This window comes from Lytechinus pictus, chromosome 12 (assembly GCF_037042905.1).
Source record: "Lytechinus pictus isolate F3 Inbred chromosome 12, Lp3.0, whole genome shotgun sequence".
In the NCBI taxonomy this organism is placed as follows: Eukaryota; Metazoa; Echinodermata; class Echinoidea; order Temnopleuroida; family Toxopneustidae; genus Lytechinus; species Lytechinus pictus.
In genome coordinates, this window is record NC_087256.1 from 9,126,372 (window position 1) to 9,142,247 (window position 15,876).

At 36.3% G+C, this 15,876-nt stretch overlaps 1 protein-coding gene across 1 annotated transcript; it reads right to left on the reverse strand.

Moving 5' to 3' along the window:
- Window positions 1–440: 440 nt before the first annotated feature.
- LOC129273482 (protein phosphatase 1 regulatory subunit 3B-B-like) lies at window positions 441–11,223 on the reverse strand. The gene is made up of 2 exons (XM_054910523.2): window positions 10,775–11,223; window positions 441–7,292 (listed from the first exon to the last, which is right to left on the reverse strand). The coding sequence occupies exon 2, from the start codon at window positions 7,198–7,200 to the stop codon at window positions 6,115–6,117; it is 1,086 nt and encodes a 361-aa protein (XP_054766498.2). The 5' UTR covers window positions 7,201–7,292; window positions 10,775–11,223; the 3' UTR covers window positions 441–6,114.
- Between the last annotated feature and the right edge of the window lie 4,653 nt (window positions 11,224–15,876).

Below are 15,876 nucleotides of genomic sequence, written 5' to 3' on the forward strand. Positions count from 1 at the left end.
GAGAAACACCTTACAACCCAAAATATATCATACCGGTACCCATCTTGTGCCTTTATTAGATACAGAAAACGTAGAACCATTTGAAGTAATGCAAGTCATTACCGGTACCACCATGCCCGTAACTAGCATGGCAGATGATTATTCTCACCACGTCACAAACCGATTACTATATCATCATCACCATCATCATCATCTTCCTCGCTACCATTACCATGATCATCATCACCATCATAATTATCGTCACCATCATCATCATCACCATAACCAATGAGGTCCCACCCATGCCCTAACCACCAGGGGCCCCTTTTCACGACTATCATTGCCCAAATGATCACAAGCACACTACTAAAAGTACAAATGCACGACTGACATGACTGAAGCTTTGTATTATAAATTAACAATATAATAAAATCAATACATGGATCGTGAAACAACATAAGTTTAAATGCTCCCCATTTGAGGGCTTTCCTTGTTTTATTCAGTACATCATGTTCCATAGTAAAACAATCCTTACATTTTTCTATCATGTATATTTTTCATAATTTTTAATCAGAATCCATTTGCTCAACCTATGATTTGATTATATCACAAAAGTGTTCTGTGTAGAGTATGACAAAATATGAATTATTCAAACCTCTTCTTCCAATACTGATATAGGCATAAAACAACTCTAACATTTTCACCTTTTAACTATCATATCCAAAAAAATAAACACCTTCATTTCATATTTGCAGGTCTTCGTTTGTACTTTTCCTGATTTCCTTGTTTCTAAAAAATAACTTTTCATATTGTGTTTTTGGTCTAATCCATGCAAATACCACACAATGTCGACTTCAAGGCTAAAAATGTACAAAACTAATTGAATTAAAATTTTGTGCAGAAAAAACAAATGAGTTGCATTTCTTCAATTCAGATAAATAGAAGAGACCGTTTAAGTACCTACCAGTTAAAGGTCAAGTCCACCCCAGAAAAATGTTGATTTGAATAAATAGAGAAAAATCAAACACGCACAACACTGAAAATTTCATCAAAGTCTGATGTAAAATATGAAAGTTATGACATTTTTAAAGTTTCGCTTATTATTCAAAAAATAGTTATATGCACATCTCAGTGATATGCAAATGAGAGAGTTGATGATGTTCCTCACTCACTTTTTCTTTTGTTTTTTGTTTGGATTATACAATATTTCATTTTTTAACAGGTTTGACAATAACTTGACAACCACAAAATGTTAAAAATATTAATTCCACATGTTCAGGGAGCAATAAAACTTTATTTCACATGACAATGAATGAGGAATAAATTAAAATATTTCATATTTCGAACAATGATATACATTTAAAAAAGAAATAGTGAGTGATGTCATCAGTCCCCTCATCTGCATAAAGACCAGGATGTGCATACGACTGTTTTGTGAAATTAAGCGAAACTTTGAAATGTCATAACTTTCTTATTTTACATCAGAATGATTTTGATGAAATTTTCAGTGTTATTCTTATTGAATTTTTTTAAAAATGCAAATAAACTTTTTGTTGAGGTGGACTTGTCCTTTAATCATCATGAAGGATACATGTTTAATACAAGTCGAGGTACATGTACATGTTCAAACTATACAATTTTTGAAGTCAATCAGTAGGCTTATAAATTGGGAATGCCTTCAACTTTGTCATCTCTATGATTAAGCCTGTGATGTATACCAGTCATTCAGAATACATGCAGTGATGGACCTGTTGTGTTGTATAAAGGGTCCGAGTATACCTACTTACACTGAGGCCTTCAATGGGGAGAAACAGGACTTTGATTATTTGCATTTAAATTGATTAAATAACAGTCATTTGAGTTTGGGCAATAGACTGTGCAAAGGTTCTGCAGTTGATGCAGTCTACAGAATGAGTGTTGCAGACAAGATGAATTCAAATTTGGAGAGTATCGACAGTGAACTCTGATATGCCTGAACGATGTTTGCTTTTTACATTTGGTGGTGAAAACAACGTAAAATGCATTAATAGGAATCTCTATACATACATGTAGCACTTAACAGTACAAAATGGGGTGGTGGATAACCACCTATTCATGTATGAAATGAGGAAGTGGTTTGCCCAAAAGAGATGTACATGTAAAATGCATTTGTATTAATAGGGAATCTAAAATATAGGTCTACCTGTTTGCAAGGACAATGGCATGTACAATTGTACATGTTCACAGAGTTCACTTTACATGTAATTGTAATTTACCAGTACATGCAAATGGCAGTCAGTATTCTGGGAAGTTCAAACAAAACGTATTGAACTCAAATCATATTCACATTTACCATGATCAACATTGAACAAAAAAAATTGAAAGTTGTACAAACTTTTGACAAGTCTGCTGAATATTCAATGATAACAGTGATATCCTCAATTTTTATTGGATGTAAATTGTAACTCGCAATTTTAATGAAATGGGCTGTCCCCACTCCCCAGGTCTTTGCAGTGAACAAGCTAAACGCTTAGTATTCAAATTAATTTTATAAAAAATATTGAAATTTAAATGAAATATTGCTTGGATGTGAAAAACAAAACATACAATACATGTTAATGGATTAAGCAATGATAGCTCTCATGGACACCACACCAACCAAATGCTACCTTTAAAGTATAATATAAATGAACAGGATAAACAATGGCATACAAAAATGGTATTCAGCGTTTCCTTCTGCTCTCTCACATTTTTTTTAATTAACGTTTGTAAACGACAAGCCTAATGATCCATGTATCAAAGCCACCAGGGCTGCTTGTACCTGTCACCCTTCTACTCTGTAACTCAAATTCTGTTATATCGCTCCCTATCTCATCCAATCCAAAATCATTCTGTGTTGTTCTGCATTTTGTTCTTTTTTATCTACATTAGGTTGATGATAAGGGGGCAAGATCAAGACCAATTTTCCAACGCAACACTTCTTGTGGGCAACATCGAATCTCAATGAACATCACATGCCCCAAATGTATGGTACATGTATATCACGAAGTGACGCAACGGGTACAAGGTTACATGAACACAAATGGAAAATGGAAATTATTACAAATACATAATGACTGCACTTCAACTCAAATATAAAGAGTTCAACACATTTCATCTGATAGGTAAAGAAAAAGCTTCCTGAATACACAGATCACAGTGTAATAGTGTATATGTTGACTTCCATAATTGAACAGCTTTCACTTTCTATTCTATCTGCAATATTATGAGAGCAAGAGTCTGTTTACTACCATTATTTGGCAATATTGTGGGTTTTGGTTTCATTAACTGTAGATGCAAATTCAGCTACAATTCATTCAGCGATATCCGCCGCGTGTGTCCACCAACTTGAAAATGACAAAATACAGTGAATACATACATGTACATGCAAACTTGCAGATATGATATAACCAGTCATTAAGACAAATATATGGACAAAGAAATTGAGTAATTACCTCAAACAAATTCAGTCATGAGCATACTGCATTAAGATACACATTTGTAAACATTGCATCACAATATTGCCCAGTAGACGTTTGATTATTTCAGCGAAAAGAGTAATGACAAATTGCTAAATAGATTTTAACAAGATGTATAGGGCAATAAGCTACATGATGTATGGAGATTTTCAGCAATAATTCACAACATTGACTAACCTCTATTATGTCTTTTTTTATAATTCTAACTGGGCAAAGTAACCTAATGAAAATGTTCATTTCAAGATCTAGTGAATATCAATCAGACATGCAATTCCTTTGTTAAAGGTCAAGTCCACCCCAGAAAAATGTTGATTTGAATAAATAGAGAAAAATCAAACAAGCACAACACTGGAAAATTTCATCAAAATCAGATGTAAAATAAGTTATGACATTTTAAAGTTTCGCTTATTTTTCACAAAACTTTTATATATGCACAACTCAGTGATATGCAAATGAGAGAGTCAATGATGTCCCTCACTATTTCTTTTGTTTCTTACTGTTTGAATTATACAATATTTCATTTTTTTGCGATGTGACAATAAGGAACAACTTGTCTGAACCATAAGATGTTAAACAACTGTAATTCTTCATGTTCAGGGAGGAACAAAACATTGTTTCCCAGGACAATGAGAAAATTAGAATATAACATATTTCATATAATAAAATACAAAAGAAATAGTGAGTGGGTGACGTCATCAGTAACCTCATTTGCATACCAACCAGGATGGGCATATAACTGATTTGCGTGAAATAAAGCAAAAATTCAAAATATCATAACTTTCTTATTTTACATCCGATTGTGATGAAATTTTTGGTGTTCTGCTTGTTGGATTTTTTTCATTTTATTGGAATCAATGTTTTATTGGGGTGGACTTGTCCTTAAGTGTGACAATACCTCTGTATTTTTAATTGACATGTCATAATTAAAAAAGAGAGAGAAAAAAGGACAATGACCTGAATGATAGCCAAAATACAAAGCGAGGATACTAGTATTATTAATTGCTGTCCTTAACCTTGGGGCCACCAAATTTGTCTGAAGTAGGGGGAGGCAAAATATGTATTCATTGCAAGAAATCACAATGACTTTTCTTTTCGGGGGGGGGGGGGGGTGGGGTTCACACGTCAGAACTTTACCATTATCATGGTAACCACAGTAACAAGGGACTAGGCAGCCAATTACAATCAAGATTTCAATGATACTTTCAATAATCATTGTAAAGTAACCATAGTTGTAACTCTTAAATTTACTGGGTTAATAAAGCTGACACTTTCACAGTTCATATACATGCAGGAACCTCTCACACAGCAGAGCAAGGGGACTGATACATGTAGATGAGGGGATTCAACTTCATTGAAATATGTCAGGTCTAGACTACAGCTTAACCCTTGATATAGGCCTAATTGTTTAACTGATAATGAAAAGGGGCAATGTTTAAAAAGCAGATAGAGGAACTTAGGCCTACCACGTTTGGCATGACTGCTATGATATGGTCCAGGAAAGCCCTGTCAACTTTGCTTTGAATATCTATTCATATTCATGAGCTGTGTGAATATCATTATGGCACACAGGACACTCACACACAATGTACATGTACATGTGACACACATGGGGGTATAGTGGGTCTGACCTTGTGGTGACACAGCACTCACTATACACATGCACCATAGATCAATGGATTCTATAAATAGAAGCGCACAGCACATTACCATGCCCAGCACTCATGGGCATGCATTATTCATTAATATAAAACATAAGATTGAACATTATCAGCTGTTCTACATGTACATTATGTAATGTTGAACAAGTACAGTTCATTGTAGATGTGCTGATACCAGAGAAAATACCTGCTGAATTTACACATTTCTGGTAGGACTTCAATGCTAGATTAAGAAAGCAACCTCAGATAATCAATTAAAAGCTCAATAGAAGAATCTCCTCAATGACACACACAGCTTTTTAAATTCTAATATCACACTGCTGTTGCACAAACAATCACTGCTTAAAAGCAATTAGTACATTGAATGTATAGCATTAAGTAGTAGACAAACTTTTTTTCTGACTAAATATTGTGGAGATATTTCAGTAAACTAGAAATGTAGGCCCTACATGTACATATGTTGGACTTTAATTTGAGTTGTCAACTTAAAGCTTACAAGAGTAAATGCCATTTCAAATTTGTGAATTGTTGTAATGATAAACAAAATTTGGAAAAGTATCTTAACCCTCTTGCCCTATACAGTGTATGCTTGTAAACCTAAAAATTTTAATTTGATTTTAATTTCTACGTTAGTATTCCCTCTTTGAAAAAAAGGCATAACAAAATGTTACATAACTTGTAACAAGTTATTGTGACTGGGTGATAATGGCCTCCTTGCACCCCAATCTTTAAAAGATTGATTTATTTCCAAATTGAGTTTAGGATATATTCTAACCTGTATAAAAACCACATCATGACATACATCATTATCATCATCAAACACCATAATAAATATTCCATATTTCATTTCAGTGCTACCCACTAGTAGAAATTACAACAAGCATCAAAACATAAAAATATATACTCTATTTCCAAAGATAAACACTTCGGACTATTCTGCTATTCATTATTATATATCTCCAAAAATTATCAGCCGTGTGTCACCAGTATGGTCGTTCTTCATGACTTGTAACTTGCCAGTAAGAAAACTGTCCATATGATCGGTCCCCACTTAAGTTTTGTAACGAAGCTTGTTCTTGATTTTTTACAAAATCCTTCTCCTTATCTGTCACAATCTTGTAGTTATTGCCATGGTTGCTATCCCAGAAATTCAGATTGTTTGTAGTGTAACAGACACAGAACTCGACACTCTTTCCTCCATGATTAGGTGGCATATCAAGACTGAAAGAGAAAGTATCAAATTTGTCATACGAGTTTGATGCTTGAGATGGGTAGACATATGAACCCGGTATGTCTATGTGGGTCTTCCATTCGTCAAATGTAGCCCTTACAAAGACAGACTTCTCAAAAGCAATGTTCTTTACTTTGATGGTCCCCACTACTGTGATGTTATCTTTGATCATCACATTCTCTAGACAGACGGTCTCGCTCTCTAACCTCTTGCGAAACTCCAAATAGTTGGATGCGGGCTGTTCAAAGTCAGGCACGTATGTGTACGGGTGAGTAGGATTTGCTTCCACATTCTGGATGACATCGTCGAGTAATTGAATGCAAAACTTTGGAGGCATATTGCTTGGCCCATCCATGTACTTCACAGTCTGGAGGGAAAGTCCCTGAGCATCTGCAAAAGATACCTTCTTTTTCTCTTTCCCATGACAGAAATTTTCAGCTTTCGAAATCAGCTCATTCATCCGCCGCAAGTCAGGACTTGAGACCGCCTTACCGTTCGTCAAGCCAAGAAAATTTCTGGTCACATTATCCAGAGTCTCTAGACTATTCTTGTGATTTTCAGCGGCATCTGATGGGGTTTTTGTTACGGTTTTACTCTTGATGCACGAGCGAAGTGGTAGCCTCCTTCTATCTCGCTGCATTTGCATCAGAAGATCTCCTCTCATTCCAATACCCATCCTAATCCCGCCAGTTGGAGGAACTCTCTGATGGTAATATCCCAAAGAATTTGCTGTAGGGAAGCAGCCAAGCCCTGGTGGACTGGAACTTAAAAGTATTGTGTCTACAGGCATGTCACAAACATGTATCGCTCCAAGCACCGGGACTCTGGCAGGCATGTCCAACAGTTTTCAGAAATTATGTTCCAGGAAATGTGGATGCTGTCAGCATAATGGCAGACCAGTTCTGAAGCTCACAATCAGAGTCATTTCTGGAAAGAGAATGAAGACAGATAAAATTTAATGATTTTGAATTTTACAATTTGATTGAATGAGACCCACTTTCTTTTAAATGAAGCCATATCATAAAAAAGAAAAAAGAAAGAGAAAACAGTCAAAATGGGGGAGGAGACACCAATCTACACATAGATACAAAGAAAAGGAGTAGTCAATAATATGAATTAGACTAGAGTATCATTGAAGATTTCAATATTACAAAGAGTAGCAGTCATTGGATTTGTTTTCAGTCCCTAGAATATGAATTTTGCCTTTTTTACAACAGTTAGAATTTGAATTTTGCATCTAGCAGTAGCATCCTCTCTTGGCAATCAAAGAGCCCTTTCTTCAAGTTCACAGATTTAGCAGTAGAAAGATACTGACAGAGATATATTTCCAGACGTAAATAATCATATCTGATCGATACACGTCTGACAAAATTCAAATACACACACACACACACACACACGCCCCTGTTTAATCATCGAATTGGCACCCCAAAGGTCTAAAATCAATATGGCACCAATCCCCCCCCCCCCGATTTTAAGGTCAATTACATGACCCCTCATTTCAGGTCAATTTTGCGCCCTCAGTCGAATCTCAATTTGGCGCCCCCGGTCGAGTATTATTTTGTGTGCGAGAGGAAGACAGACCGATATGTATTGAGAATGGCGAGGGGGTACAACGTGATATCCTAAAATTCCATGACAAACATGACAAAAGCACGCTGCCACATTTTTTTTTCATTTCCTCTTTTATACACCACGATGTACTTCCCGATTTCAAAGTCATGTACTGTTTTATCCCTACTGTTGACGAATCCTTCTATGTCCTTTACAGCCAAAATATAGCCTGCGGCAGAAAATCCTCGAAGGCGATTGAATTTCACACTCTCTTTTCAATTTTTTTCATCTTGAATTGATTGCCGTGGAATTCAGTGCGACTAGTATTCTTCTCAGGTTATTTCTCGTTTATGATATTAAGTGAATGCTCATTCGAAGAATGGAAAAGGGGGGAAATCTGAGGAACAAGCGAATGGCGCAGAGATTGGTACCGGAAGGGGGTGAAAAAGAAAGAAAAGGAAACATGGTAATATATATATATATATATATATATATATATATATATATATATTACCATGTTTCCTTTTTTCTTATGTATATATATATATATATACATAAATTGATTTTTTGATAGAAATATAAATGTACCTTAGACGTGGGAATCAATTGCAACATATCGCGTTTGAAACAAAAATGGGAAAGGTTGGTAAAACTTGATTGCAAATTCGAGTAGCTAAAGTAGCTAAATCCAAAACAGTTTTGTTCCAAAAGGAGCTTAATCCACTATACGGTTATTTTAAATGGGTTATCTTTCCTATTTGCATTAAGTTATGCATTCAATTTTTTAGGTATTCTGTACTTGAGAAGGCCAGGGATACATTTTATTTAAAGGTCAAGTCCACCCCAGAAAAATGTTGATTTGAATAAACAGAAAAAAATCAAACTAGCATAACGCTGAAAATGTCATCGAAATTGAATGTAAAATAACAATAGTTATGACAATTTAAAGTTTCGCTATATTTTTCACAAAACAGTGATATGCACAACTCAGTGACATGCAAATGAGACAGTCAATGATGTCCCTGAGCACTCACTATTTCTTTAGTTTTTTGTCTGAATTGTATATTTCATTTTTTTAAATACAAATTTGACAATAGGGACCAACTTGACTGCACCATAGACTATTAAACAATGCCAAGTCCACATGTTCAGGGAGTAATTGATCGTTTCACTTGACAATGAGGAGAAAATTAGAATATTTCATATTTCATATAATAAAATACAAAAGAAATAGTGAGTGGATGACGTCATCAGTCTCCTCATTTGCATACCGACCAGAATGTGCATATAACTGTTTTGTGAATTTAATTTAAAATGTCATAAATTTCCTATTTTACATCCGATTTTGATGAAATTTTCAGTGTTATGGTTGTTGGATTTTTCTCTTTATTCAAATAAACGTTTTGCTGGGGTGGACTTGTACTTTAAGATAGGGCACATGATTGAATTAGTCTGATGTAAAATACTAAATCTGTCCAATAAAACACATTTTTAGTTTGTATCTTTCGCAGTCACCATTTTAATCTGTTTTGTGGAACATGCATTGATAATCTAGCACTGAATTGGAATATTGACTGGCACTTTATGGGTGGAGTAACCAAAACTAAAGATACGCTTCAAGAAGGTTGCATGTATGTTAACAGGGTTGCAATCAGGTGATATTATAACCCTAGATGACAGATCTTGGTAAAATTTTTCTTAATTTTCATTTTCTATCTGCATATTGTGGAAGTCTGGTCAATTTTAATAAGAAAACTGTGGGACACTGAAATGTTCATTTGTATGAATAGGGATACAAGTTATGGAGTTCAGGTTCACATTCAAACTATTTTGTGGTCAACAGAGCAATTTTCTCAAAGAACTCCACATGAACTGTCTCAGCTGACAACACTAAATTATCGAATAACACAATCTGCATTTTGATAATAAAAAATCAAAGCATTTTTTCCCCTGTAGATGTTAAACATTTTGACGTAATTGTTTTCACAATCTGTATAGGTGATTGTGACTACCGTACTAAATCTGCTCAGGCAATCACTATTCAAGGATAGTGATGAGAGAGGCTGCATTTTGAGACTGAGACATGAACTGCCTGTATTCAAAATTTCTCACCATTTTGAGTCAGATTTTTCAATGAAGATGAATAGCAGGTGTAGATCTAACGTTATAAATGTTGTGGTCTCTGCAAGTCTTCATTCTTTTAGTTGTATAGATACACATAATAGTTCAACCGGGTTAACCCTAACCTAGACAACATTTTCTTTCACTTTGTCTTGGTGGCTTCGCAAAAACTCCAAATGGCAAAAGGAACTCCAAGTCCCGGGACACCTTACCAATACTGGCAATAGGCCTGGCTATATGCCCATACACCTCTAAAGTAAAAAATGGATTAATAAAAAAAAAATCGGCATTAATTATCCTGGTTTAATTAAGTCACCACTCCAATTCACTGCCGTTTATTTCGTCAGCGGCGGTGACTTCTTTCCTCTCCCATTGACTTTGTACACAACGAGCGCACACACACACACACCGTCCGACAAACACGAGAAGAGAGGTGACTTAATTCAGGATAAGGCAAAATAATCGCAGTAAAAAGCTAAAAAATAAGTTTAGGTCTACTTTGCTTTGGTGAAAAAAATCAATGTGTGTACAGTGTAGTATAATACTAGGAACAGTCACGTCTCGATTGCACAGCTGATGGGCCCTTTAAATCCGATCCGGAGTTGAGGCAAAGGCAGAACAGCTGGGCGCCGGGGATTTCGGCATCGGAAGGCTCCTGCGAAGTGAACTAAGTAAAAATTGAAATAAGATGTTGGCACATAATTTAAACCAAATCAATAATAAAAAAGACTTACTGGAAAGCAATAATGAGTCGAATCAGTATGGATGTATATCTTCCATGAAGAAGTCTTCAAATTCACCAAAATATCTCTTTTGTCGAGAGTTTCTTCCAACAGTCTCGGCTATTTCTTTCGTGCGGCGAAATATATGATCGAGAAATGTATGTTGCAAGTGCTATGCGTGTACCCGTACGCATGATCCGTACCGGTACGCTGTGGGAACTAATCAATTCGTAACATGAAAAATACTATATTGTAAAGTCATGAAGGAAATCTAACAAAATAAGCCTCAATATAACCAAACTTCTCTGAAAATAAGAATCCTTCAAACACGATAGCTGAGAAAAGAAATAAATTCATAATTCACCCGAAAAGGATAACCACCCCTATTTTACAATGAAACAGCCTTGACGAGGAGATACAACTTACACGTGAATACCACTGGTTGTCCAATCACGGAGCTCACTTTGATTAACTAGGTCCCTGACGGAAGACGGGCGACCAATCAGCTTTGAGAAACCTGTATAGCATCAAGCATGCTCTTCTCGGTCGGGTCGACATCAAAAAGTCACGCCCACTGTCCTATATATTTCGACCCCTTTTCGACCTATCTAGATGCAACTTTTATAGTTCCGACACCTCCATTCATATTTGGTCAATTTTCTCCATTCTGTATTATCGACGGTTTACGATTATGTATGGTACGTTTTTCTTCCAACGAGCTCTTATCGAGTCGATCCTACCAGAGGAATACCAGTCCCTTGACCCTATCCGTAGTAGCTCCATGCCCTATCCAATCCAGATTTAAAGGTGAACGAAAAGAAACAACGAAAAGCAAGAGAAGAGTGAGAAATTAGAAAAACTCGAGGAATGTCCCTGCTGATATATAGCGCCCCAATTGTGGCCAGGTTTACTTTTACATAATTATGTGAGAAATGAAACATTTGAAATTTGTTATTGAAAAAGTATATAAGATGAGATTATTAGAATGTGATTCTGCTTTCGCTTTGTACCGCAAATCACTGTTTTGTTTAAAAAAAACAAAAAAAAACTGAAAATAGGTCTGCAGACTGAGCGACCGATCATAATTCACCATAAAGTGAAGAAGGGGAAGAAGAAAAAGAAGGAGAAGGAAAAGAAGAAGAATGAGAAGAAGAAGAGGTAGAAGGAGGAGGAGAAGAAGAAACAGAAGAAGAGAAGAAGAAGAAGGAGGAGGAAAAGGAGAGGACTACTTATTATGACGTCACATTCGTTAGAGTACGACGAAGCTACGCACCATGCGTCGTACGCGTGGTCTAAATTTATCGCACGAGGGAATACCCCCTGGATGTCTAGCGTTTGTCTGGTGAGGCTTTTTTTATGAATCATGCACGGGTGCAAGAAGCGCGTGACTGACGCAATTAAAAAAAAAAAAAAGGGGGGGGGGGGGTGAGAGGGTGTTGGATTTTCGAGATTAATGATATCATTCATCAGTTGTGAAAAAGAAGATACAGACAACTACTAACTACATGTACTTCATGTTCGTGAGAACTTTAGATTTTACCGTTGTCATTGGCCAGTAAAGGAAAATAATGTTTAAATAGGAAAAAACTTTGTACACCTGCATTATATGATATAGACCTTAAAATGACATTTTGAAAGTTCTTTTTAACCACTCTATATTGAAAAAAATTGTACTGCTATACGCTTACAATATTCTGATGCAAGATCTAATGAAATGTTTTTTTTTCTGAGACAACGTTATTTCTTATAATCGGTCAAGCTATAGATGTAAGCTTGAAATTCTACCGGGCCTGCACATAATTCGTTGTTTCTGACCCCCAGTGGCGTAGCTACGGGGGGTGCCCCCCCCCCCTGAGATTTGGTGTGCCCCCCAGAAAAAATTGGCAGAGCAAAAAAAAAGGAAAGAAAAAAGGGAGAAGAAAAGAAAAAAAAGAAAAAGGAAAAGAAGAAGAAAGACAGAAGAAAAAAAAAGAAGAAGAAAATAAGAGGAGGAAGACGAGTGAATGAAATAATGTAATTAAAAAAACAAATCTTTTTATGTTACTATATAAAATTTTTGCTGGCGCTTCGCGCCAGAATTGCGTGTTCGATGAGATTCATATCTTGCTCAATAGGCTGATATGGAGCAAGTTTTGAAGTCAATATGCAAAACATATATTAGCTCGACATCGAGCTTTCATTATTTTTTTTCATTTACAAATGTAAGTGCTCTGTAAAATGTCCGTTTTATGGTCTACATATATTCAGCATTTTAAGCTCACGCTGCGTGGTCACATTGTTTGATTTGCGAAGTTCATATTGTCTACGTGTATTCCATAATGTTCCATTAAACAAATGTATTCAGAATGCCCAGATTCTAGGTCTACATCTACAACACGCGCGATAGCCTGCATGTTCTTTATTTAAAATGTACATGTACTTGAATTATCCAGTATCACATCAGAATATCAATAATTGTCTGCTCACGCTTCACGATCGCATTATTAATGATACCCAATTGACTATATCCTATTTATGATTTACAAAATATGAATAGAATGTCCCGCTTTTAGGTCTAAAATCTAAATTTTCTTCCTCTCGCGCTTCGCGCTCGCATCAATTGTTTAGTTACATACCTATCCCATTTATTTATACAAAAAGTGCTTAGAATGACCATTTTTTAGGTCGGAATGTAAAAAAAAATGTGCTCGCGCTTCGCACTCGCATTATCGAAATATATACCGTCTTCGTGGGTAACTGTAAGCAGTCCTTAACAGGTCCCTTTTCGATAATGCTAGAACAGTTGATAACAATTTCTGTTCGCGCTTGGCGTTCGCAGTAGCCACCTAGTTACATACGAATCTTGTTCAGGATCACACATAACATTGCCCAGAAAATTAAATTAAAAATACATGAAAGTAAAAAGAAAATCGCTCGCGCTTCGCGCTCGCACTTTTTATCAGGCTTATGAGATTATTTCATGTTTATGTTGTTTTATAAGAATAAAACTAAGAAGTGACTGATATAGGTGAAGATAATTTCGGGCCCCGTCCCCTATTGGCGAAAGTCGGATCCGCCCTTGTGACACATACACACACACACCGGAAAAATGGTCGGTGCCCCCCCAGAAAAAGCAAGGACCCCCAAGTGCCCCCCCGGGAAAAAAATCCTAGCTACGCCACTGCTAACCCCCCCCCCTCCCCCAGGAAACCCCGAATGATATCGAACGAAAAAGGGTAACAATTACTATTAAAGATAATGATAAAAAACGTGTCGTTTTTCTTATAAATTTGTCTTTGAAATGAACAATGAAAAAGCTCCTTTTGCTACTTTTCGTCAAATATTAATTCTTTGGTTATATTACTAAAATAAGGTGATAGTAACTCTAAATCAGCTTGATTTCCTTTGTGGTTCAATCCATGGACCCAAGTCCATGGTCGATCTGACCATTTCGATCAAGGTGTCTTTGGGTCCGGTCTTTCAGTCATTCATGCGACCTACTTTTAAAGGAAGTTCAGACATGACTTGACCTCGTGAACATAGCGTTTACCGAGAAGCTAATACTGGACAGATCCTTGGTTTAACAATAGAGCTTGTTGGCTGGCTAGGTACTGGTCAGATCATGATGGTACCGCTATTATCACTCAATGGATGGCTCTTAAAAACGCGTGGAAAACGATCAATGACGACAAACACAGATTATGCCACGTCTTAACCTCGTCTCGGCTCCGCGGCTGTACATAATAGCAAATCCCAGGAAACAGAATAAAGAGGGTCTTTTAAGGCCCCAAATCTAACGCCTCAAAAGAAAATTATCAAGCATAAATACAATTGGAAGTGGAACAAATTGCATATATTCGGCATATAGCATTCGTATCTCTAGTAAAAAGTGGATATATTTTGTTTTCGATTTTTCTTATGACATTTTTTTGAGAAAATCGTCAGGTCTATAGACTATATTGTGGTTTAACAACTTGAAGTATTTTGAGAGACGTTAAGGGCAAAGTTATAAATGAATAACATGTAGGTTATCCATATGAAAATAACAGGGTTTCAAGTTTGGTCAGGCAAATATACCGGTAGATATATTCATAAGGTAAATGTGCATGGACCTATATCCACGGAGGATTATCTATTGTCACTGGGAGTGCTGTGACAATGCTCAGCACCCCCAGTAACAATAAAATAATCCTCCGTGGATAGGTCCATGTAAATGTGGATACATCTCGGGATGTATTTCAGATCAACATGCCACACATGCTCATAAACTTTAGACCGAAATGTGAATTTTATCTCAATTCAAAGCATTTCTTATTTTGAAGCAAATGTGTGTCGGCGAATTTTAAGCACTCTTCAACTAGAGATTCAGAAATGAATCTCGAAGTGATAAAATAAAACTCGGGATCCCTCCTAATTCCCCGAATCCATGCATTCTCGCATTGCTGCAACAATCAGCCGTTAGATGGCGCTACTTCACAACGGGCAAAAGTAGTCTATAAAACAACAGACCAAAGGGAGCAGTAAAAGAGAGGAGTTCCGCCAACCTAGCCCGGTTTGAATGGGTTACCAAATGTATGGCAGTTTCTTTTGAATAGACCAGTTCGTCGTTACTTCTGGGACAATTTTGGTCAAATGAACTTTCATTTCTTTCATTAAGATAGGTAGATTTCAAAGCAAGATATTACGTAGGCATGCCTTACATAGCGGGATGAAGAAATTGAATAGACCAGGTGACTAGAATAGCACATCAATGAACACTCTATGAAGTTATTTGTTGCATTTCTACTTTGAATGCATACTAGAGGATGTTGTACAATGTACTTGGCAAACTGTGAAATATACCAGTCATTCGTGGACGCATTTTTTTGTGGATGTGAATGAAAAACACCATTCAAAAGAATATATGAATAATCAAGACATCGAATTTGGTGCTTATCTCATTAAATTTTAAACCACCATGTCACTTTAGTACAAATGACCTTCCTCTGATCATGCGCAGAATCTTCTGATCATGCGCAGAGTGGAACTACGAACTGGCTTCTTGGGCTTGCCTAACAAAGCATTATGCGCCACGTTGGTAACCCATTGAAACCAGGTTGGTCGAACTCTCTATTAATGGCTCTGGCTCGGAAGTG